Genomic DNA, 27113 nt, shown 5'->3' with positions numbered 1-27113 from the left:
AGAAGGGAAATCGTGATCACAGAGGGACACAGAGAGGACTTTAAGATACTGGAAGTAAATATTCAATTTTTTAAACCTGGCTACTGAGTACATAGTTATTCATTCCTTAAAATTATTTTTTAAATTACATATATATGTTTTATATATTCTTCTGTGTATATTTCACCATTTTAGAAAAGGAAAAATATCAGTGCCCAGAACTGAACACACAACTCTAGCTAATCCATCATACTAGAATACAATCACCTCTCTCGTTTGGAATACTTTGCCTCTGTTTTTTTTGAACCGAGGTGTTCATTTGTACCTGCTAAATTTTCTTTTATTTTATGTGGCCATTCTTTTCACTTGTCCTTCCAACCAGTCAAGCGCTCCCCAGAGCCAGATCATCTTCCAGGAGAACTGGTAAACAAAGTTTCTGAGCTAGCCAGGCCGAGGTCCAAATTGCAGCAGGCAGCTGCAGCAGCTCTTCTGAAAGCCCACCTTAAAGCAGCTTCCTTAACAGGCGTGTGTTCTGCCCTGCTTTTCCTGAGATCATCTGTTTATAGCCTCAGCCCAAAATCTTCCTTATGAGAAACCTTAGCGAATGTCTTATCAAGGAAGACAATGCCCCACATTAAATCATGTTGATAAGTTGATGGGAGAGAACATTCCCACCCAAGAAGATTGTTATTTCCTGAAGGGATAAAACCCCACCAGGGAAAACACCTGTGGTACTTATAGGTAGGGCTGGTCTACCAAAGCTGATAACATAGTTCTGACCAGAGGAGGAAGGCAGAGTGCATGTATTCATTCCTGAAAGCTTTGTGGGTAGGTGTGCATCTTTCACATATTAAAGATTCACAGTCCCTGAGCTGGACAGAGGTGCCAATCCTGAAGAATCTCTCCAGAATCCAAGTTGCTGAATCTTCCCTGCTGCCTACAGAGGCTCCAAACCACCACTTGACAATGGGAAACTGGGTGGTTAACCATTGGTTCTCAGTTTTGTTTCTGGTAAGTGATGTTTCACTTTCTAATAATTACTCTTAGAGTAAGGAGACATTATGTTTGTTAATATTTGTGAAGTTACTTGAAAGGGAAAGATTCCATGCCAATATTGAGCTCATCAAGGCCAGTTATCAGCTGAAAGTTCCAACTCTAGGATTACATATATGTTTTATATACTTTTCTGTGTATGATATATTTCAGCATTTTAGAAAAGGAAAAAAGTCCAACTCCAGAAATTGATTGGTAAAGAGACAAAAATATAAACCACAAGTATTTGGAATTTCAATCTGTTTTCATTTTTTGTCTTCTTTTTCTCTTCCATTTCACTTCTAACTAGTGCCATGGAGCACTCATTTCTCTCCATTCTTCTTATATTGCTCACATCAAGAAATAATAAAATTGAATGTTTGAGATATAAGTGATCTTAGAGATTATGGTCCAGTGCTGTCCACTAGAAATATAATGTAACGTCACATATGTAATTTAAAAATTGTCTAATACCTAGACAATTGAAAAAGGTAAGAAATAGGTGAAATTAATTTCCAGTAATATATCTTGTTTAATCCAATATATCAAAAGTTATCCTTTCAACCTGTAATCAATATGAAAATATTAATGAGATCATTTATATTCTTTTATTTTTACTAAGTCTTTGAAATCCGATGTGTATTTAATACTTACAGCACATCTCAATTAAAACTAGGCATATTTCATGTGCTTAGTAGCCGCATGTGCTTAGTGGCTACAGCTTTGTGTAGTGCAGAACCAAACCAACTCTTTGATTTTATAAGGGAAAATAAGACCTAGACGTCACACAGTGAATTGATTGCAGACCCATCACTCAAAGCTAGCTCCCCAGGGTTCAAGCCAAAATGCCTTTACCACACCACGTATGCACAATCCCCTTCTAATGCACTCTCTAATTGAACTCTAGTTTCAGTTCTGCTATTAATTGAGTGACCTTGATCAAATTATTTGTCCTCTCTAGCCTTCAGGTCACCTGTGTGTGTGGGGCGGATTGATGAAAACTAGATTAGATATAAGTGTGTTTCTAGGTCTAAAATCCTCTGCATTTTTTATCCCTCTCTTAGGTTTTGCTTGGAGAGTTCATCACCCCTGGTGGTGATGATGATGTAACTAGCTTTGATTTTTCACCTTGCACCAATCCCACTGGCAGGCTCAGACTTCTTGTTATCTCTGACATACACTCCTTTGAACTATTATTTTAATGAAAAATAAATTACCCCCAAAATATTTTTACTCTTCCTGCCAGGTCTTCTACTCTTTCTTTTCCATTCATAGTGGAGGAAATTATAGTCAAGGTGGGGAATGGAATTCCTTACTCTCAGATGTCACTGTATTTCATCATTCATCTTACCTACAATTGATGATGGGCTGTCACAGAGGTCTTTGCCTCTGTGTCCCTCTCAGATTCTGAAATATTTCTGCTCCCTCTAAATAAGCTTCTCTCCTTTGTCTTCTGAACTCTTGAAGTATCTGTGGCTTTCACCTCTCTTTTTCCATTAAGGTCAAATGATCTCTGGAAGACACACAACTCTGGAAAGGGTGTGTGGGCAAAGAATGCAGGAAGAAATTGATTGGTAAAGCCAGTCTGGTGATGACACAGGCAGAATTTATTGAGCTTCTACTATGCACCAAGCACTGTATTAATCACTTCACATACATTATTGCATGTACGTCTCACAGCATTGCTGTGGGGTAGATATAGTTATTGTCCGCATTTTATAGGTGAAGAAATTGAGGTTCAGAAAAGTTAAATCACAGGTCTAATATTACAGAGCTAGAAAGTGGTGGAGCTAGAATTTGAGCCCAAGGAGTTTGACTCCAATATCACACCTCGAATCACTATGTTATGATGCCAGAAGTGTGTGAGTGGTCCAGATCTAGGGAATCTGAATAGGCCATGTTCTAGGCTAAAGGCCCTCTACCTGTGGGGCTGAGATGGTTCTGGACCATCCTGGGGCCATGGATATATATCAGAGGCATCCCAGTGCCCTAGAGTCCTGATCAATTACAGACTAGCACCTTCAAGCTTGGGCTAAAGCCCACCTGGTTGTTCTCCAAGGAAAGGGACGGTAGGTTCCAAATTTCCCTCTTTGCCAATGTAGAGACAGATCTTGGGACAGACCAAAGAAGTCTTAAGAGCTCAAATGAGTCCAAAGCAATGATAGGTTAATTTGGAAAAAGAATCACAATCTAAAAACAGGAAAGTGTATGTCAGGAAAGTGTATTAAAGAGGCAGGCCCATCTGGAATGGTTTAGTCCCTTCAGATGGGTATTGTCACAGATGTTAAATTTATTTTCTATTTCTTTAGAAATCCATTTATTCACGTATTGCCTTCTTATAGGTGCAATAGTTGGAACGCTCCAATCCAGAAGTTGGCAAATGTTTTCTGTAAAGAGCTAGGTAGTACATATTTTAGGCTTTGCAGTCCATATGTTCTCTGTCACAGCTACTCAACACTTCCATTGACTCACAAAAGCAGTTATAAACAATACAGAAATAAGTAGGTGTGGCTAAGTTCCAATACCACTGTATTTATAGATACTGAAATTTCATATAATTTTCACATCATGAAATATATTCTTCTTTTGATTTTTTCCAACCATTTAAAAATGTGAAAACAACAAAATATAAAAACCATTCTTAGCTTGTAGGCTGTACAAAACGGGTGGTGAGATAGATTTGGTCTATGAGCCTTGATGTGCTGACCCTGGTCATTAGCATCTAATGCATGTCTTGAAGTCCTAACTGACTCAGAGTAAGTTGACTCATTTAAAATGAAAACAGATATGGGAATTCCCTGGCGGTCCAGTGGTTAGGACTCTGCACTTCCACTGCAGGGGACAGGGGTTCTATCCCTGGTCGGGGAACTAAGATCCCACATGTTGTGTGGCACACCCACCACCCCCAAAATGAAAACAGATAAACACAAAATAGCCAAATGGTAACACTATTTTCTACCCCTTATCTACTCTTTCCTGTACCCAAATTTCACTTTATCCCTTGCTTAATTTTTCTTCCTCTAGGCTGCTTGGTTGGGGCTGAATGTTTTCCTGTTTGTGCATGCCTTCCTGTCATTTGAGAAGGTAACAAGTACTACTACACAAGACAAATCCTGGGGGTGAGTATCACAGTTGTGATGTGGGGAATCTCTGTTTTTTCTTATCTCTGACGCTGGCTTCTTTGAGACCCAATGCCCTCATTTCGCCTAGAGTTAGAGTTGCCAGAAAAAAAATACAGGATGCCCAGGTAAATTTGAATTCCAGAAAAGTAACAAATATTTTTTGGGGGAGTATAAGTTATTCTACATATTGCATGAGACAGGGGCATATTAGAAAATTATTCATTTTTTAAAAATCTGAAGTTCAAATTTAGCTAGGCATCTGTATTTTTGTTCATTAAATCTGACAGACCTATCCAGGGCACACTCCCCAGACTCAATAATGAAAATACACAGTAAAGAAATATTGAGCAATTTTCAAACTGGTTTCCACAGAAATTCAGGTATCCCTACAGGGTGTGAGGGGAAGGCTAACTGGGCAGTGTCTCTACTTCAACCAAAGCAGCCTTTATCTGTCTTATGGATTCCTGTTTATGATTTTAAGAAAGAGTTTCGTTGAAAACAAATAAATGAACAAGTTGAAAACCACCACTGTGGACTGATCTCACAGAAAAATACCTATCAAACAAGAGGGATACTTGGGGTGGGGGGTTTTGTGAAGTGGGTGGTGTTGCCAAATTCAAGGCCTGTATAAAAGGTGGGGTCAGGTCAGAGTAACAGGTTGGAGAAGGCTGGGGAAGGAGCAGATCAAGGACAGAAGAGGAAGGGTGGGGGTGGGTATGGCACGTTGGTGTATGGAGGTTCCTTAAAAACTAAAAATAGAGCTACCATACGACTCAGCAATCCCACTACTGGGCATATACCCTGAGAAAACCATAATTCAAAAAGACTCATGTACCACAATGTTCATTGCAGCTCTATTTACAGTAGCCAGGACATGGAAGCAACCTAGGTGTCCATCGACAGATGAATGGATAAAGAAGATGTGGCACATATACAATGGACTATTACTCAGCCATAAAAAAGAATGAAATAATGCCATTTGCAGCAACATGGATGGACCTACAGATTATCATACTAAGTGAAGTAAGTCAGAAAAAGAAAGACAAATGCCATATGCTAACACATATATATGGAATCTAAAAAGAATGGTTCTGAAGAACCTAGGGGCAGGACAAGAATAAAGACGCAGCTGTAGAGAATTAACTTGAGGACATGGGGAGGGGGAAGGGTAAGCTGGGACAAAGTGAGAGAGTGGCATGGACATATATACACTACCAAACGTAAAATAGATAGCTAGTGGGAAGCAGCCCCATAGCACAGGGAGATCAGCTGGGTGCTTTGTGGCCACCTAGAGGGGTGGGATAGGGAGGGTGGGAGGGAGACGCAAGAGGGAGGGGATATGGGGATATATGTATACATATAGCTGATTCACTTTGTTATAAAGCAGAAACTAACACAATATTGTAAAGCAATTATACTCCAATAAAGATGTGTTAAAAAAAAAAAGAATTCATCCCATACAGATAGCCTCCACAGAATATGTAGCTGTGAAATTGTAGTCCTATGTTCTTCAATTCACTTGTCAATTTTTTTTTTTTTTTTTTTTTTTTTTTTTGCGGTACGCGGGCCTCTCACCGCTGTGGCTCCTCCCGTTGCGGAGCACAGGCTCCAGACGCGCAGGCTCAGAGGCCATGGCTCACGGGCCCGGCCGCTCCGCGGCATGTGGGATCTTCCCGGACCGGGGCACGAACCCGTGTCCCCTGCATCGGCAGGCGGACTCCCAACCACTGCGCCACCAGGGAAGCCCACTTGTCAGTTTTAGCTTTAAGGAACCTCTGTGACTCAAATAAGCAAGCAGTGGGAACCAATGTGGAAATGCAGGATATTTGAGATGAGCAGAGAAAATTTACTCAGAAATAGAACAGGCCGTCTCTACCAAAAACAGTTGGAGTATGACTCAGCAGAGGAAGAAAACACAGGTCATGTGGAAGAGTCAGAAATGGAAAACAGTAGGGCAGCTCATGTTCATTGCACTGCCTGGCATTGTAAGCCATTATGGATGGTGGGCAGATCTTGACCTGGCTTATTAAACCAATGTCACGTTGTCCCGGGTTTAGGTTGTATGGAAAAATAGTTTTTGTGCCGAAAAGATAATTAGAAAAAGGCCGAGAAATTGTTAACTCTATCTCATATTCTTTTAGCAAGTCATTGACAGGCATACATGTAAGGCTGACCAGTCAGCTGAAGTGAACAAAAATTTCCTGGCTGCTGCCACCACCTTCACTGCTGCTGTGAAATTGTCACACTCCATTGTCTGCAATCCCAAGGAGCTGACTCAGAGACCAGTTGTACAGCTGAGGAGAGAAGTCGGAATTAGCTACCACAGACAGAGTTGAATATATTCTGACTAGCCTATACTAATCAAGCCTATTTCTGGGCTCAATACTTCTTTGAAGTACTGATTCCTTGTCTCCTTTTCTAGCGGCTTCTACTGTTGGATCAGATTGATCTTGATGTATGCTGCCTGGCCACCCAAGGAAATCAGTTTGAAATTTTGTTCTTAGAAGTTCTCCCTTCTCAAATCTCTACCTAAGTTTAAAATTTTTGCTCTGAGGGGTTCATTTGTTTTGCCCATTTTATTCAATTATTAAAGAGATCTTAAATATAAATGGTTAATTTTTTTATTACATGATTATTACATGCATATAATTGCAACATTAGAAAATATAGAAAAGAGGAAAAATAGTTACCATCTGTAATTATAACTCAAAATATCTAAGCTTTATTTAAAGTGCAAATAAAATATATATGATCTTCAAGATTGTTTTACAAGTGACAAGCTAAAATCATAATTGAGTGTATTAAGCTAAAAACCTTGTAAAGTATTATATTCATATAATTTATTTGTTAACATTAAATCTTGTTCTCTTTCATATTGATAAATATATAGTCAGACATGTCCAAACCACTGTCATGAGGATTTCTCAATTCAATGTTAAGTTCAGCAAATTTTCTGTCATTTGTAAACAGAGATTTTGGACTGATTGTCCAGGTCTCAGGCAAGTGGACTGGGCCCATGCTCACCTGCAAGATGAGGAGATGACGCAGCTATTGGTTTCTTCTCTCCTCCGTTCTAGTTGGCATTGGCCTGGGCCCAAGCCTCTGCTTGCAGCTTGCATTTTAACAGCATGCTGATTCTGCTTCCTGTGTGTCAAGATTTGCTGTCCTTCCTGAGAGGCACCTACCTGCTCACTGAGTCCCAGCCAATTGTAGGTCAACTTTCACATTAAAGACAAGAGACTCTTGACGTCTCAGTAGGACAGCTCAACACCAAGCCCCTAGGAATGGAAGCCAGAGGTCTCCTTTGGTAACCAAGGGGGTGAGCAAGAGTGGGTGTGTATTGGCACACTCTGTGTAAGACATGTTGGTTATGGGTTAGCGAATTTCATAAAGCTGCCTGGATACACCCTATCTTGATCATTTTACATTTGTTGTTTTGTAGGCGCACCCTGGGAAAGCAACTGGATCACAACCTCACCTTCCACAAGCTGGTGGCATATATAATCTGCCTACTGGGTAACTGGGGCAAACGATGAAACTGCAGGCTCCTGGACATTCACAATCTAGTTTCATTCATCCACGCATATAAACATTCAAAATATATTTATTGAACACGTGGCATTATTTGCCAGGCACTATTCTAAACCTGCTTTCATGGAATTTACATTCTATTCCTTTGGGGACAGAGTGAGTATAAAAAAGATCTTGATTCTCTCTGTAATCATTATTGGGCACCTTCTGTGGACTCACCATTCTGCTTGGCACTATATATAGGATCCTTCTCTTCTAGTGGGGCATGCCTGCCATGATGTTTCTGAGACAACTCTCACATTCCTTTCCATCTTTTCATTTAGCTATTCACATCACCACACACCTGTTTAACTTTGAACGATATAGCAGAAGCCGACAGGCCACAGATGGATCCCTTGCTTCCATTCTCTCCAACCTATCTCATCAGGAGAAAGATTCTTGGCTAAATCCCATCCAGTCGTCAAACACAGTGAGTTGACTCAAGGGCAAAGCATCTGGAATCTGGTCATGAGCAGGAAAGGCGTGGTGTCCCTGGTGGAAATTGTGTCAGGCTGAAATTTCTACTTTCATAGACAATGGAGTATGTGACATTCACCCACATTGCTGGTGTCACTGGAGTGATCATCACAATAGCTCTAGTTCTCATGGTGACTTTAGCTATGGAATTTATCCAGAAGAGTTATCCTGAGGTCTTCTGGTATACACACCATATTTTTATCATGTACTTCATTGGCTTAGGGATTCATGGCCTTGGGTAAGGTCCTCAAACTCCCATTTTCATGCCCCAGTTCCTGACCTTGCATAATTCTTTGCCACATATTGTATTTTTGTCTGTCTCAGTGGACTTGTCCGGGATCAAACAGAAAAGAACATGGATGAGAATCATCCTCACAAGTGTGCAGAGTTTTTTGAGAAGTGGAACGATCCTGACTCCCACTGCAAGCCTCCCCAATTTGAAGGGCTCCCCGCTGAGGTAAGACCAGGACAAGGATAGTAGATTCTTGTTAGGAGCTGTTATTGTTATTATTACTCTTCTTATGATAACCATTATTAACTCAGCCTGGTGCTGGCTCCTATGGAGGACATATGCTATACGTTATTCGTCTTCTGACTGAAGGCTTGTACCCTTTGACCAGCATCTCCCCATTTCCCCCACCTTCCAGCCCCTTACTACTTTCTGTTTCTGAGTTCAACTTTTTTTCTTTTTTTTAAAATTGAAGTATAATTGACTTACAATATTATATTAGTTTCAAGTGTACAACAGAGTGATTTGGTATTTTTATACATTACAAAATGATCAGCATAATACGTTACCATCCGTCACCATACAAAGTTATTAAAATATTATTGACTATATTCCCCATTCTGTACATTACAGCCCTTTGACTTATTTTATAACTGAAAGTTTGTACCTTTTTTTTTTTGTTTTGTTTTTTGTTTTTTGTTTGTTTTTTCGCGGTACGCGGGCCTCTCACTGTTGTGGCCTTTCCCGTTGCGGAGCACAGGCTCCAGACGCGCAGGCTCAGCGACCATGGCTCATGGGCCCAGCCGCTCCGCGGCATGTGGGATCCTTCCGGACCGGGGCACGAACCCGTGTCCCCTGCATCGGCAGGCGGACTCCCAACCACTGCGCCACCAGGGAAGCCCTGTAACTGAAAGTTTGTACCTTTTAATCTCTCTCACCTATTTCACTCATTGCCCCCCACCATCTCCCCTCTGACACCACCAGTCTCTTCTCTGTATCTACGAGTCTCTTTCTGTTTTGTTATGTTTATTCATTTGTTTTGTTTTTTAGATTCCACGTGTAAGTGAAATCATAAGGTATTTGTCTTTCTCTGACTTATTGCACTTTGCATAATACCCTCAGGATCTGTCCATGTTGTTACAGATGGCAAGATTCATTCTATTTTATGGCTGAGTAATATTCTATTATGTATGTACATATATATAATATTCCATTATATATATATATATATATGTCACATTTTCTTTTTATCCATTCATCTATCAATGGATACTTGGTTGCTTCCATATCTTGGTTATTGTAAATAATGATTCAATGGACATAGGGATGCGTATATCTTTTCAAATTAGTGTTTTTGTTTACTTTGGAAAAATACAGTTGACCCTTGAACAACTCAGGGGTTAGGAGTGACAATCCTGGAAAGACAAAAATCTGTGTATAACTTTACAGCTGGCCTTTGTATCCACGTTTTGGCATCAGCAGACTCAATGAGCCACAGATCTTGTAGTACTATAGTATGTATTTATTGAAAAAAATCTGAATATAAATGGACATGTGCAGTTCAAACTCATGTTGTTCAAGGGTCAGCTGTACCCAGAAGTGGAATTGCTAGCTCCTATGATAGTTCTATTTTTAATTTTTTGAGGAACTGCCATACTGTTTTACATAATGGCTGCACCAATTTACACTCCCTCCAACAGTGCACAAGGATTCCCCTTTCTCCACATTCTCACCAACACTTAATTGTTGTCTTTTTTATAATAGCCATTCTGAAAAGTGTAAGGTGATATCTCATTTTGGTTTTGATTTGCATTTCTCTGATGATTTAGTGATATTGTGCATCATTTCATGTGTCTGTTGGCCATCTGTATGTCTTTTTTTGAAAAATGTCTATTCAGGTCCTCTGCCCATTTTTTAATTGAGTTGTTTGTTTGATGTTGAGTTATATGAGTTCTTTGTATATTTTGGATATTAACCCTTTATTGGATATATCATTTGCAAATATCTTTTCCCATTCAGTAGGCTGTCTTTTCGTTTTGTTGATAGTTCCCTTCACTGTGCAAAAGCTTCTTATTTGATATAGTCCTATTAGTTTATTTTTGCTTTTGTTTCCCTTGCCTGAGGAGACATATCAAAAAAATATTGCTAAGACTGATGTCAAAGAGCATACTGCCTGTTTTCTACTAGGAATTTTACGGTCTCAGGTCTTACATTGAAGTCTTTAATTCATTTCGAGTTTATTTTTATTTATAGTGTAAGAGAATAGTCCAATTTGATTCTTTTCCCTGTAGCTGTCTGGTTTTCCCAACACCATTTATTAGAGAGGCTATCTTTTCCCCATTGTATGATCTTGCCTCCTCTGTCATAGATTAATTGACCATCTAAGTTTGGGTTTATTTCTGGGCTCTCTATTCTGCTCCATTCACCTATGTGTCTGTTTTCATGCCAGTATCATACTTATTTGATTACTGTAGCTTTATAGTGTAGTTTGAAACCTGGGAGCTCTAGCTTTGTTCTTGTTTCTCAAGACTGTTTTGGTTGTCCAGGGTCTTTTGTGTTTCCATACATATTTTAGAATTACTTGTTCTAGTTCTGCAAAAAATGCCGTTAGTATTTTGGTAGGGATTTTGATTACTGTAGCTTTGTAGTGTAGTTTGAAACCTGGGAGCTCTAGCTTTGCTCTTCTTTCTCAAGACTGTTTTGGTTATCCAGGGTCTTTTGTGTTTCCATACATATTTTAGAATTATTTGTTCTAGTTCTGCAAAAAATGCCATTAGTATTTTGGTGTAGGGATTGCATTGAATCTGTAGATTGCCTTGGGTAGTATGGTCTTTTTAGCAATAATAATTCTTCCAATCCATAAGCACAGTATATCTTCCCATGTATTGTGTCCTCTTGAATTTCTTTCATCAATGTCTTATAGTTTTCTGAGTATAGGTTTTTATACCTCTTTGTTTAGATTTATTCCTAGGTGTTTTATTCTTTTTGATTCCATTGTAAATGGGATTGTTTCTTCATTTCTCTCTCTGATAGTTCATTTTTAGTGTATGGAAACACAACAGATTTCTGTATATTAATTTCATGCCCTGAAACTTTACTCAATTAATTTATTAGTTCTAATATTTTTTTGGTGGTGTCTTTAGAGTTTTCTCTATATATTATTATGTCATCTACAAACAGTGACAGCTTTACTTCTTTCTTTCCAATTTGGATACCTTTTATTTATTTCTCTTGTCTGCTGTGGCTAACAATTCCAATACTATGTTGAATAAAAGTGGCGAGAGTGGGCATCCTCATCTTGTTCCCAATCTTAGAGAAAATACTTTAAGGCTTTCACCAGTGAGTATGATGCTGGCTGTAGATTTGTCATATATGGCATTTATTTTGTTGAGGCATGTTCCTTCTATACACATTTTGTTAAGATTTTTATCATAAATGGATGTTGAATTTTATCAAAAGCTCTTTTGCATCTATTGAGATAATCATATAATTTTTATTCTTCAGTTTGTTAATGTGGTGTATCACATTGATTGATTTGCAGGTATTGAACCATTCTTGCATCCCTAGGATGAGTCCCACTTGACCATGGTGTATGATCCTTTTAATGTGTTGTTGGATTCTGTTTGCTAGTACTTTGTTGAAGATTTTTGCATCTATGTTTATCAGTGATATTGGCTTGTAACTTTCTTTTTTTGTGGTGCCTGGTTTTGGTATTAGGGTGATGCTGGCCTTACAGAATGCATTCAGAATTGTTCCTTCTGTGATTTTTGGGAATAATTTTAGAAGGTAGGTGCTAACTCTTCTTCAGGTGTTTAGTAGAATTCACCTATGAAGCCATCTGGTCCTAGACTTTTGTTGGTTTGGAGGTTTTTTATTTTTACTACTGATTCAATTTCATTACTGGTAATCAGTCTGTTCATATTTTCTATTTCTTCCTGATACAGTCCTGGGAGATTGTATGTTTCTAGGAATTTATCCATTTCTTCTAGATTGTCCATTTTATTAGCATATAATAATTTTTTGTAGTAATCTCTTATGATCTTTTATATTTCTATGGTATCAGTTGTAACTTTTCTTCTTTCATTTCTGATTTCATTTACTTAGGTCCACTCTTTTTTTCTTGATGAGTGTGGTTAAAGGTTTATCATTTTTGTTTATCTGTTCAAAGAACCAGCTCTCAGTTTCATTGATTTTTCTTCAGTCTCTATTTCATTTGTTTCCACTCTGATCTTTACTGGTGCTAGGCTCTTTTAGCTTTTGCATGACTGTAAAACTCTTTATCTGTTCTTCAAATCTGAATGATAGCCTTGTCAGGTAGAGTATTCTTGGTTGTAGGTTTTTTCTTTTCATCACTTTGAATATATAGTGCCACTTCCTTCTGGCCTGCAAAGTTTTTGCTGAAAAGTTAGCTGCTAGTCTTATGGAAGTTCCCTTGTACATAACTAGTTCCTTTTCTCTTGCTCCTTCTAAGATTCTCTCTTTATCTTTAATTTTTCCATGTTAATTATAATGTGTCTTGGTGTGGATGTGTTTGAGTTCATCTTGTTTGGGACTCTCTGTGCCTCCTGGACCTGGATGTCTGCTTCCTTCCCCAGGTTAGGGAAGTTTTCAGCTATTATTTCTTCAGATAAGTTCTCTGCCCCTTCCTCTCTCTCTACTTCTCTGAGACCCCTATATTGCAAATGTTAGCATGCTTGAAGTGGTCCCAGAAGTCTCTTAAGCTTTCCTCATTTTTTTATTCTTATAGGCTTTTTTAATATACATACATATTCAGACATATGTATCTAGTTTTTTGTTGTTTTTAATAATGGAACAATTCTGTAGTACTTGTTTGATTCCTGATTTTCAAGAAAACCATATATCTTGAGCATCTTTTCAGGTCAATATAGACTTATATCATTTTTTTTCTCCTCATTAAAAAAATTTTTTTTTCTGTTTAGCTTCAGTGATTTCCATTACTCTGTCTTCCAGTGTGCTGATCTGTTCCTCTGTATCATCTAATCTACTGTTGATTCCTTCTGGTGTATTTTTTATTTCAGTTATTTTATTTTATTTCTTTGGTTCTACTTTATATTTTCTAACTCTTTGTTAAAACTTCTCAGTGTTCATTTTTTATTTTCCTGAGTGTGTTGAGCATCTTTGTGATCATTACCTTGAACTCTTTATCAGGTAGATTACTTATCTCCACTTTGCCTAGTTCTTCTGGGGTTTTGTCTTGTTCATTTGTCTGGAAGATATTCCTTTGTCTCCCCATTTTGCTTAATTGTCTGTTTATTTCTATGTATTAGATAGGTCAGTTACATTTCCCGATCTTGGAGAAGTGGCCTTATGTAGGAGACATCCTATGGGGCCCAGTAGCACACTCCCCTCTGATCACCAGAGCTATATGCTGTATGGGTGCCGCCTATGTGAGCTGCATGGGCTCTTCTGTTGTGATGAGGCTGACTACTATGGGCATACTGGTAAGCATGACTGGCCTCTGGCCACATTGGCCGCCAGGCCCTACCTCTTGTAGTGGCTGCCAACCTGCTGGGTGGCTGGGTCCCTATGTGGCTGCCTTCATAGTCTGGGGGTCCTAGGGCTGGTGCCAGCTTGCTGTTGGGTGGCACCATGTCCCAGTGTGACTGTCTTTGCAGCTGGGGGAGCTCCAATGCCAGCCCACTGGTGGGTGGGTAAGCTCCCAGCACTAATAGGCTAGAGGGAGGACTCCAAAATGGCCCTTGCCAACACCAGTGTTCTAGTGGTAGAACGCGCTCCCCCAAATGGTTGCCACCAGTATCTATATCCCAGAGGTTGGGCTCCAATGACCTCCTGCCTCTCCAGGAGGCTCTCCAAGATCAGCAGGTGGTCTGACCCGGGCTCCTTTCAAACGACTGTTTCTGCCCTGGGTCCTAGAGCATGTGAGATTTTGTATACACCCTTTAAGAGTGGAGACTCTATTTCTCACAGCCCTCTGGGCCTCCCAAAAGTAAGCCCCAGTGGCCTTCAAAGTCAAAATTTCAGGAGCTTGTGCAAAACCCCAGGCTGGGGAGCCCAATGTGGGCCTCAGACCCCTCCCTCCTTCAGGAGAACCTCTGCAATTGTAATCATCCTCCCGTTTGTGGGTCACCCACCTGGGGGCATGGGTCTTGACTATAACACAACTCCACCCCTCCTAGCCATCTCGTTTTGGTTATTTCTTTATATTTTTAGCTGTGGAAAATCTTTTCTGCTGGTCTTTAGGTCATTCTCATAGATAGTTGCTCTGTAAATATTTGTAATGTTTGTTTGCATGTGGGAGGAGGCAAGCTCAGGGTTTTCCTACTCCACCATCTTGGCCACAGCCCGCTGCCTTGTGATTTCATAAAATACCAACAAGAAGCCTCTGAAGGAAGGTCTGCTCCTCAACTCCTGGATGGGGAACCTGAGGCTTGGAGAGCCCTATTTTGCCATATGTCATTGGCAGAGGCCACACGGGAAGCCCCCTCAATTTATTTTTTAAACCATTCTTGAAGTTGACTTTCTTTGGTATTGTAAGAACATGCCTGGAAATTATTGTTAGATAGTGGATGATCAATAAACTGGATTCCAGGGAACTTAAGGTGTGCCTCAAGGTAAGTACCATGGATATTACGCTTTACCTTTACTTGTTCATAAAATATGTTAGGTTGAGGAAGAAATGGAAGAGAAAGGTTGATTTGTGGTGTCTTAAAGTGCTCTGAGGATGATTAAAGTCTTTAAATCATATGCAGAATTAAGAGCAATAGCTCTGTCCTCATGTAGAAAGAGAAAAATGTTTTTTGAAAATCCCCTGTGACTTCCTTGGTGGTGCAATGGTTAAGAATCCGCCTGCCAATGCAGGGGACATGGGTTCAAGCCTTGGTCCGGGAAGATCCCACATGCCGCAGAGCAATTAAGCCCATGCACCACAACTACTGAGCCCACGTGCCACAACTACTGATGCCCACGTGCCTAGAGCCTGTGTTCTGCAACAAGAGAAGCCACCACAATGAAAAGCCCGCGCACCACAACTAAGAGTAGCCCCCACTTGCTGCAACTAGAGAAAGCCCACGCACAGCAATGAAGACCCAACACAGCCAAAAATTAATTTTTAAAAAAAGAAAGAAAGAAAGAAAATCCCCTAAAGTTGACATTTCAAATCAGTTGGGAAAAAAGATACATTATTCAATACTTTTCTTTACAATAATAGGATAGACATCTAGGAAAAAAAGCTGTCTCTTTATTCCATACTTTACAGTAAAATATGGTCAAGGATGCATGGATCAAGGATTTAAATGTTGAAAAAAATGAAAGAAATCATAAAAGCACCCTAAGACCACATGGGATTTTTTTTCTAATACTGGAGTTTTAGTAAAAATATTCTAAATAATATTTTTAAAAAGCTCGAAGCCAGAAAAGGAAAGAAAATACATATTTTTATTCAAATTCATTTATTCTCTCCCTGTCTCTCTCCATCCATCCATCCATATATATATTTTTTTATGGCAAAAAAATCCATCATAAAGAAAGACAGGTAACAAATTACTGAGTAGGAAAAGTATTTACAGTTCACAGACCATGAATTAATTTCCTAATATACAAATATAGAAATCAATAAGAAAAAGCCTAACAACCTGATAAAAAAAAGATGTAGAAGATATGAACAGAGTGATCACAGTAATAAACCTAACAGATTAGCAAAGATCAAAGAGTTTGCTCATGTGCTGTGTTGGTAATGCTCTTAAGCATTGCTTGTGAGCATCTAAAATATGCTTGCAAATGTGTTAAATTACATGTATTAGGTTATTCATTGTAGCATTGCTTGGTAGAACAAAAGATTGGAAATAAGTGCCCATCAATAGGGGACTAGTTAAATTACGGGACTTTCCTACAATGGCATGCTCTGTAACCATTGAAAATAAAAAGGTAGCTTTCTAGATATGAATATGGACCAGTCTCTAAGATGTTAAATGAAAAAAAGTCAGGGCAGTATGTATGCTCTGCTACCATTTGTACTTAATGTAATATTATCATTTAAATGCATTTTCTCCAAAAGGATTCACAAAATAATAATATTGACTGCCTTGGGGAGCTGAGGGGAGCAGTGGAAGGGAGATTTACTTTTTATTGTATACCCTTTTGTACTTTTGAATTTTGTGACATGTACGTGTATTACCTATTTTAAAAATAATTTTAAAAGGACATACCTGATATATGTTAATAGCACATTTCATTTCTAAAGTCAGTGGAACTTGTAGGCTATGACCAGACACCTTTTATATTATTTGACCAGTAAGAGGTCCTTAAAGACAAGAAGTTATAACGCTTGACTAGTCCCTTACTAGCTAAGGCAGTTAATCCCCTGTCTTACCTTGCACATCAGCTTCTATCCCTTTCCCATCTATTACCTGAGATAAAGGTATAGTTGGCCTATTTGGAGGTATACTGAGAACTCAGGGGTTGCTTTGAATAGTCATGTAATACCACAAGGGAGAGAATACCGGTTTTGCCATCTGTTTGAATGTATTGGTTTGTTTCTTCCATAAACACACACAAAAATACTCTCTCCACATTCTCCCTATTTAAAAATTATAAAAATAATACATGCTGGGGCTTCCCTGGTGGCGCAGTGGTTGAGAGTCCGCCTGCCGATGCAGGGGACACGGGTTCGTGCCCCGGTCCGGGAGGATCCCACGTGCCGTGGAGCGGCTGGGCCCGTGAGCCATGGCTGCTGAGCCTGTGCGTCCGGAGCCTGTGCTCTGCAACGGGAGAGGCCACGGCAGTGAGAGGCCCGCATACCGCAAAAAATAAATAAATAATAAAAAATAAAAAAAAAATAAAAAAAATAATAATACATGCTTATTGTAGAAAGTTTGGAAAACACAGAAAAATATTTAGAAGAAAATTTAAATTTCACAGAATTTTATCACCTAGAAGCAATACTTTTTTCCTTTAGTCTATATCATGGATCTTTTCCTATATTGTCAAGTATTCTACTGAAACTTTTTTTTGTTTGCTGCACCACACAGCATGAGGGAACTTCAGTCCTGACCAGTGATTGAACCCATGCCCCCTGCATTGGGAGTGTGGAGTCCTAACCACTGGACCACCATGGAAGTCCCTGAAGAATTTGTTTTAAAAATGCCATATGTTATACCATTTTTGTCATTCTTTCCTACATGATCATTTTTAATGACCTTGAGGGTATTATGCTAAATGAAATAAGTCAGACAGAAAAAGACAAATACTGTATGATCTCACTTATATATGGACTCTAAAAAAAAAAAAAGCTCATAGATACAGAGAACAGATTGGTGGTTACCAGAAGCAGGGATTGGGGTATAGGCGAAATGGGTGAAGGTAGTGAAAAGGTACAAACTTCCAGTTATAAAATGTCCTGAGGATCTAATGTACAGCATGGTGACTATAATTAATAATACTCTACTGCATATTTGAAAGGTGCCAAGAAAGTAGATCTTAAAATTTCTCACCACAAGAAAAAAAATTTTTTGTAGCCATGCATGGTGAGAAAGGTTAACTAGAATTATTGTGGTGATCATTTTGCAAAATATATACAAATATTGAATCATTATGTTGTGCACATGAAACTAATATGTTATATGTCAATTATATCTCAATACAAAAAAATAAATAAAAATTAAGAAAAGACAGTCTGGTATTAGCCAAAAAAAGTCTGTATGATATGCCACTTTTTTCTTTTTAAATAAATTTATTTATTTATTCATGGCTGCATTGGGTCTTTGTTGCTGCACGCAGGCTTTCTCTAGTGGCGGCGAGCAGCAGTTACTTTTCGTTGTGGTGCGCGGGCTTCTCACTGCTGTGGCTTCTCTTGCTGCAGAGAAGCTCTAGGCACGTGGGCTTCAGTAGTTGTGGCACAAGGGGTCAGTAGTTGTGGCTCGCGGGCTCTAGAGCGCAGGCTAAGTAGTTGTGGCGCACGGGCTTAATTGTTCCACGGCATGTGGGATCGTCCCAGACCAGGGCTCGAACCCGTGTCCCCTGCATTGGTAGGTGGATTCTTAGCCACTGTGCCACCAGAGGAGTCCGATATGCCATTTTTGTCATTTTTTTCTTAGTAAATAAGGGGTCATGACTATACTCATATACTTTGTGCACACCTTAATTATTATTTTATGCTCCATTTCCTAGAAATAAAATTCCTGTGTCAAAGAGAAGGAATGCTTTCAAGGCTGTTGAGATGTTTTGCCAAATTGCTCTCTGGGAAGATGCTACTTATTTGTACTTCCCCCAGGTGCACATGTGAATGTGTCTATTTCCCTGCATCCCACTTAATGGTGGGAATTATTGTTTGAAACTGCTTTCCAATTTGAGACGCTAAAATACTATTTTGTTTTAATATTCATTTTCTCTGATTACTTTCAAAGCTAACATTTTTTTCCCACATTGGTGATTAGCCACTTTTTTTTTTAAATTTACTTTTGGCCACACCCCACAGCATGTGGAACTTCCCCAACCAGGGATCAAACCCGTGCCCCCTGCACTGGAAGCATGGAGTCCAAACCACTGGACCACCAGGGAAGTCCTAGCCACTTCTTAAATATATTTTTTTCATGTCTTCTGAATTCAGCTGGGGATTTTTTCCAAATAAGAAGTAGCATCAAATTGTATTATACCCACTCTCCGATTTACTGTACCCGTCTCTGCCCCTTTCCTCCCCAGAGATACCCAAGAAAGTATCTTGCCTGAAACAGCATAAGAAACCTCATTCCACACAGTTCCAATGTATTGTGATTGAGCAGTTGGGCAAAAAAGAACATGACTTAGCACTGCTAGGAAATACATTTTTAGTAGCTCCTGTGCATATAGAAGCAAACTGCTGCTGCCTTTGAGAAGATCTCAGGGATAGAGAGACTGCTTTTTAAAAAAAGTAGACAAGATAAAAAATGTTTTACTATGTTAGATGTTTTGAGCACCTGAAAAAAGAGGTGATGGATAAATACCAAGTTTTATGTATTACTGTTACCAGTAGTGTCAGCCACACACTTTCCCTTTTTGTTTTGTTTTCTTTTTAATCATCTGCTGCTATTTCACATCTACCTTCTCTGTTGGTTTTTCAGATTGGACAAGTTGTCCTGGAAGATAGTCTTAGATTCTTAAAATTAAACTTTAAATATTATTTAAGAATATATATAATTACCATGTATTTTATTTCTGTGCTTTTCTCTTGCTTCCTGGTGAGACCTGTAAAATTTCAGGAAATGATCTGCTTTATGAGTAACAGATTAGCAAACAAAACCATTGTGGATTACTCCTTTCCATTTCCGTCTTCAAACTTTGGTGAAATTAGCAGCTTAGTAATGATACACGTCAGAGAACTCAGTAAATATTTATTGAATGAAGGAATGAACTGCTACACAAACAAATCCTAGAGAAGAGATTAATGTGTAACCTCACTTTTTATTGTCTCTGTGTGCAGTCTTGGAAGTGGATCCTTACACCAGTCATTATTTACATCTTTGAAAGGATCCTCTGATTTTATCACTCCCAGCAGAAGGTTGTGATTACCAAGGTAAAGAATATGCACTTTCTTCTTGCTCTGCTAAGAGTTGTGTTCTTCCTGATTATAGAAATAAATTGCCACATTGTCACCTTGACAGGAATAAAAAAGAATTTGAGGGCAATATATTTGAGTTCCTCCAAAGCTGGACAGAGCCGGAAAGAGAGGTTTGGCAGAAATCATCAGCTTGGGTCTATGTCAGAAGCTGCAAACAGGCATTCTGCGCCATATCTAGCCCACAGACATATTTTGTTTGGCGCACACCCTGATTGTTTAGAAAGTCAAATTGGTTTCTAACATTTAGAAATCTGGATGGAGGCTTTCACATTGAAAAAGTGGCATTTCTTGTTGCTTTTCCAACCTACCCAGTTACAGCACAGGGAATTACATTCAATATCTTGCAATAACCTATAATGGAATATAATCTGAAAATAATAACTGAATCACTATGCTGTACACCTGAAACTAACACAATATTGTGAATCAACCATGCTTCAGTTTTTTAAAGTGGCATTTCTGGTTTCTCTTGAAGAATCAGGCAACCTGACAATGCTGAGTCTTGGCTCCGTAGTATGACCATTGTCTGGACTTGGTAACTGCTGCCCCCTTTAGAAGAGACTTGTGTTTGCAATTTACGGCCATCACCAGCTCTCCAGCTTTACTTATTTACCTTATCTGCCTGCTCCTGTCGCCATTTGAATTTGCCTTCTTTGGCCTCTGTGCTTTATTCATAGGATGGGTCATGTACCCATCCAAAGTTTTGGAATTGAAGATGCACAAAAATGGCTCCAGCATGGAAGTGGGACAGTATATTTTTGTTAATTGCCCCTCAATCTCTTACCTGGAGTGGCATCCCTTTACCCTGACCTCTGCTCCAGAGGAAGACTTATTTTCCATTCATATCTGAGCAGTGGGGGACTGGACAGAAAATCTCATAAGGGCTTTTTTTTTTGCGGTACGCGGGCCTCTCACTGTTGTGCCTCTTCCCGGACCGGGGCACGAACCCGTGTCCCCTGCATCGGCAGGCAGACTCTCAACCACTGCGCCACCAGGGAAGCCCTCATAAGGGCTTTTGAACAACAGAATTCACCAGTTCCCAGGTAGGTCCTTAAGAGCAGCAGAGACCCAGACCAGAAAGCAGACAAGCAGAAAAGAGAAAGCAATTCCGCATTGAAACTTAAGTCTGGTACAATGGAGTATGATTAAAATAAACAGGTAGCAATCAGCTGTGGAACAGCTCTGCCTCTGGGAGGATTTTTGAGGTTGTGGGTGGAGGTGAGACTTCACTTGCCCTTTGATTTTTGCCTTCTGCCAGGATCAAGGTGGATGGTCCCTTTGGCACTGTCAGTGAGGATGTCTTCCAGTGTGAAGTGGCTGTGTTGGTCAGAGCAGGAGTTGGGGTCACCCCCTTTGCTTCCATCTTGAAATCCATCTGGTACAAATTCTGGAATGCAAATCACAACCTCAAAACACAAACGGTATGCTCCCGAATACCACTTTTCATCTGGTCTGGGCCTGATAGGTCCATTGCTTTCATGGGCTAAGCTCTTTACAACTGGTAAGAGAGTAACCCCTCCCTGGAGTTATGAGAGTGAGTGATCACTTCTCCCTGCCAAGGCATCTGCTTGTACAGACTTACCATAAGAACTGGGTCTTCATTTTCAATTGGAGTTTAAAATCACTTTGAACTAAAGCTGACGTTGGAGTTCTCTTTCCATAAGGGAAGTTGTTAGGACTCTGGACATTAATGCCACCTGAGGTCTGCTGTACTGTAGAGGTGATTTTTTCAGGTCACTCTTAGACTGGATCAACAAATATAGTGTATATGTACATAATCATGTCACCATAGTGCACATTGTAAAGGGCACTTAATAAGGCTATATTCTCTTTTGCTGATTCCAGATCTATTTCTACTGGATCTACAGGGAGACAGGTGCGTTTGCTTGGTTCAATGACCTATTGGTTTCCCTGGAACAGGAGATGGAGGAATTAGGCAAAGTGGGTTTCCTAAACTACCGTCTCTTCCTCGCCAGATGGGACTGCAACTTTGTGAGTTCAAACAACAGACTAATTCCCAAGATGCAAGATGAATGTCAGACGAAACATAATATATGCTGATTAGAAATAATCATTTCTTATGATTTCCTACCTGTTCTCACCTTCACACCCAAGTTTAAAAGTGGCTGAAGGAAGAGGCAGCTATCAGGACCTGCTTTTTCTAACTTCCTATTTCTCTGACCAGGCTGGTCATGCAGCATTAAGCTTTGACAAGGCCACTGATATCCTGACAGGTCTGAAACAGAAAACCTCCTTTGAGAGACCTATGTGGGACAATGAGTTTTCTACAATAGCTACCACCCACCCCAAGTAAGTGTATTCTCCTCTAGTTACAGAACTGATTTTACAGAACTGATTCATTTTGTAGATTTAGGTTTAAGACAAGTATTACAGCATGTTGAACACTCTTGGGAAAGATCTCTGGGGCCAAAACTATTTGCACTAATCTTAGATTCTTGCTTAAAAGTGAGGAAATTTCCTGTGGCGTTTCAGCGAAATAAGGGTCTTGATCTTGTAATTGACGAGAAGACATTTGTTGTCCCCACATGCATTCAAACAGTGAGGCAAAGAGACTCAGTTCTGGTTGTCTTACCAAACAAAATAGAGAACGGGAACAATTCAAATGCACTGTTTTGGGCCAAAGCAATTCTGAGGAAAAAGAACAAAGCTGGAGGCATAACCCTCCCAGACTTTAGATAATACTACAAAGCTGCGGTAATCAGAACAGCTTGGTACTGGCACAAAAGCAGATATATAGATCAGTGGAACAGAATAGAGAGCCCAGAAATAAACCCACACACTTACAGCCAATTAATCTTCAATAAAGTAGGCAAGAATATACAGTGGAGATAAGACAGTCTTTTCAGCAAGTGGTGTTGGGAAAGCTGGACAGCCTCATGTAAATCAATAAAATTAGAACACTCCCTTACACTATACACAAAAATAAACTCAAAATGGCTTAAAGACTTAAATATAAGACATGGCACCATAAAACTAGAAGGGAACCTAGGCAAAACATTCTCAGACATAAACTGTAGTAATATTTTCTTAGATCAGTCTCCCAAGGCAAAAGAAATAAAAGCAAAAATAAACAAATGGGACCTAATCAAACTTAAAAGCTTTTGCACAGTAAAGGAAACCATAAACAAAATGAAAAGACAACCTACAGACTGGGAGAAAATATTTTCAAGCAATGCAGCTGACAAGGGCTTACTTTTCAAAATATACAGACAGCTCATACCACTCAATATCAAAAAAGAAAAACACAACCCTATCAAAAAATGGGCAGAAGACCTAAACAGACATTTCTCCAGAGAAGACATACAGATGGCCACCAGGCACATGAAAAGATGCTCAACATCGCTAATTGTTAGAGAAATGCATATCAAAACTACAGTGTGAAGTTTCACCTCACAGCAGTCAGAATGGCCATCATCAAAAAGTCTACAAGTAGTACATGCTGGAGAGGGTGTGGAGTAAAGGGAACCCTCCTACAGTGTTGGTGGGAATGTAAATTGGTGCAGCCACTATGGAAAACAGTATGGAGGTTTCTTTAAAAAACTAAAAATAGGGCTTCCCTGGTGGCGCAGTGGTTGAGAGTACGCCTGCCGATGCAGGGGATGTGGGTTCGTGCCCCGGTCCAGAAAGATCTCACATGCCGTGGAGCGGCTGGGCCCCTGAGCCATGGCCGCTGAGCCTGCGCTTCCGGAGCCTGTGCTCCGCAACGGGAGAGGCCACAACAGTGAGAGGTCTGCGTACCACAAAAAAAAAAAAAAAAAAAAACCTAAAAATAGAGTTACCATATGATCCAGCAATCCCGCTCCTGGGCACATATCCAGAGGAAACTCTAATTCGAAAAGATACATGCACCCCAATGTTCATAGCAGCATTATTTACATGGAAGCAACCTAAATGTCCATTGACAGATGAATAGATAAAGAGGATGTGATACACACACACACACACACACACACACACACACAATGGAATACTACTCAGGGACTTCCCTGGTGGTCCAGTGGTTAAGAATCCACCTTCCAATGCAGGGCACGTGGGTTCAATCCCTGGTTGGGAAACTGGGATCCCACATGCTGTGGGGCAACTAAGCCCGTGTGCTGCAACTACTGAGCACACAGGCCACAACTAGAGAGAAGCCTGAGTACGGCAATGAGGAGCCCCCACGCGCCGCAGTGGAGGATCCCGCAAGCCGCAACGAAGATCCTGCGTGCCGCAACCAAGACCTGACACAGCCAAAAAATAAATAATAAAATAAGTAAAAAATAATAAATTTCTTTCAAAAAAAAAGGAATATTACTCAGATAACGCCATTTGCAGCAACATGGATGGACCTAGAGATGATCATACTAAGTGAAGTAAGTCAGACAAAGACAACTATTATATAATATCACTTATATGTGGAATCTAAAAAAATGGTACAAATGAACTTATTTACAAAACAGAAACGGAGTCACAGACATAGAAAACAAACTTATGGTTACCAAAGGGGAAAGGGGAGGGGGAGGGATAAATTGGGAGTATTGAATTAACAGATACACACCACTGTATATAAAACAGATAACAAGGATTGTACCATATACCACAGGGAAGTAATAACCTATAATGGAAAAGAATCTGAAGCTGTACACCTGAAACTAACACAATATTGTAAAAGTCAACTACAATTAAATTTTTAAAAATGCATTGTTTTGGGCCTTAATGACCTCTACTTAAAGTAACAAGGGTTTGGAGTGTATTAACTAGTTAACTGATGACCTGACCTCAGTTTTCTGAGGGGTTCTGAGACATGCTAGAGCATGAAAATCAGCCATAAAATCAGCCATTCCAATGGGAAGATTAAGCTGATCATATTAGATAAATCCTTGGAACAAGTTGGCAGGTGAAGATCAGTTCAATTCCACAAACATTATTGGTTACCTTCTATAGGGTACAGCACACACTATTCTAAAAGATTTGGAGGTTGAAAGAAAAATAGGATAGGGTTCTTGCCTTCAAGGAGCACACATTTTAACAAGAGATGCATATAATCAACTCAAGCAGAATGATGCACTCCATGAAGCAGGTACATGGACACGGAGGAAAAGTCTATGCCCATATGGGGTGATCAGGAAAGGCTTCAGGAAGGCAGTGGAGAGAACACTTAGTGACTCAGATTCAGATGATCCTGGGTCCTACTGCTAGTTCTGACACTTTCTAGTTCTGGGACCTTGAGCTACAAAGCCCTCTGATCTTCAGATTCCTCATATGTAAAATGGGGGTTTATATTAGTAAGCGCCTGCTCTACTCACTTGCAGGATTGTCGTGAATAAGCAAGACAATATATTAAAAATGTTCTGTAAACTGTAAAACAGCATATAAACAAAAGAGATTATGTTAATTATTGTGTCGGGTTGATGATAGTTGAAGTTGTATTAAGGAATGCATACATTATGTAGGAAGGGAGAAAGATGAGCCAGGGAAGAAGTAGGAGAATGTGTAGAAGCAGTATCACAGAAGCCAAGGGAGGAAATATTAGAGGAGTATTGTCAACAGGGTTGGAGGAGTGGCAGGGTCCAGGAAATACTTATTTAGTTTAAGGATGATCTAAGCATATTTATAGACAGATCAGGAGACAGTAGATAGGAATAAAATAAACATACAAAAGGGGAGACAGGGCTAGGATGGCCATAATAAAAGGGCAATAACAAGAGTTGGCGAGGAAATGGGGAAACTGTAGGCAAGTTCCTCCCACGTTGCTTATGGGAATGTGAAACAGTGAAGCACTTTAGGAAAACTCTGGCATTTCCTCAAAATGTTAAACATAGAATCACCACATGACCCAGCAATTTCACTCCTAAGTACATACCCAAGAGAAATGAAAACATATGTCCACACAAAAACTTGTATGTGAATGTATGTAAAATAGCCAAAAAGTGGTAACAACCCAAGTGTCCACCAACAGATGAATGGATAAACAAAATGTGGTATATTCACACAAAGGAATATTATTCAGCTGTAAAAAGGAATGAAGTATATTACATGCTACAACATGAAGGAACCTTGAAAACAGTATGCTAAGTGCAAGAAACCAGACACAAAAGGCCACATATTGTATGATTCCATTTATATGAAATGTTCAGAATAGGCAAATCTAGAGACAGAAAGTATACTTGATTGTCTAGGGCAGGGAGTGGGGGCGGTTGGGAGGAAATGGGGAGTGACTGCTAATGTGTATGGGCTTTCTTTTTGGGAAGATGGAAATGTTCTCGGATTAGATAGTGGTGATGGTTGCACAACTTTGCGGTTATACTAAAAAGCACTACCTGCACACTCTAAAAGGGTGAATGTTAAGTCATGTGAATTACGTCTCAAGTAAAAAAGAGGGGAGAGGAAGGTATGAGGGAAGGAAGGACAGGGTGAGACCCAGAGCCTAGTTAGAAAGATTATCCTTGGCAATAAGAACCACCACCTCTTCAGTGTGAGAAAACACTGGATGGATTTAATGGCAGCTAACATATGCACTTGCTATATGCCAGGCATTTTTCTAATTGCTTTACATATATTATTTTTGTTTAAACCTTCAAACAACCCTGTGAGGTGGATACTATCCCATTTTACAGGGGGGAATATTGAAGCACAGAGAGGTTAAGAAACTTGCCTAAAGTCACACAGCTGGGACAAATGTCAGAACAGGGATTGGAACCTAGACAGCCTGGCTTCAGAGTCTAGTACTTCATTAGTGCACTGCACTCCATCTCCTGAGTGTCTGTGCTCAATAGAGTAGGCAAGGCTGAGTGCTGAGAGGGTTAAGAGTTGGGAGCATATTTGGGGCTTGCAAGCGGAAAAGGTGAGAAGACGAACATGAAGAACATGAAAAAGTCAATAACTGAATTTTTATGTAAGGTTGTTGGGAGTAGTAGAGGCCTAGCAGAGGCAGAAACTATTCCCTCAAACATTGTCAGCAGCCTTTGCTGCATTCTAACTCTGGCTACCATTCTATTCTTGCAGGTCGGCGGTGGGAGTCTTCCTATGTGGTCCTCAGACTTTGGCAAAGAGCCTGTGCAAGTGCTGTCATCAGTACTCCAGCCTGGATCCTAGGAAGGTTCAATTCTACTTCAACAATGAAAATTTCTGA

The 27113-nt window shown here is 39.8% G+C and overlaps 1 protein-coding gene across 1 annotated transcript; it reads left to right on the top strand.

The window, feature by feature from the left end:
* Window positions 1-945: 945 nt before the first annotated feature.
* On the top strand, window positions 946-27113 carry NOX1 (NADPH oxidase 1). Its single transcript, XM_065900670.1, is given in 15 exon segments — window positions 946-990; window positions 4036-4093; window positions 4096-4130; window positions 7211-7329; window positions 7576-7643; window positions 7979-8133; window positions 8237-8418; window positions 8505-8637; window positions 19844-19938; window positions 20663-20854; window positions 20983-21024; window positions 21240-21402; window positions 21827-21973; window positions 22167-22291; window positions 26987-27113. Coding segments are annotated over 15 exon segments (1686 nt in total).

This window comes from Phocoena phocoena, chromosome X, assembly GCF_963924675.1.
Source record: "Phocoena phocoena chromosome X, mPhoPho1.1, whole genome shotgun sequence".
Lineage (NCBI taxonomy): Eukaryota > Metazoa > Chordata > Mammalia > Artiodactyla > Phocoenidae > Phocoena > Phocoena phocoena.
This window is presented reverse-complemented; position numbering and strand designations above follow the sequence as displayed.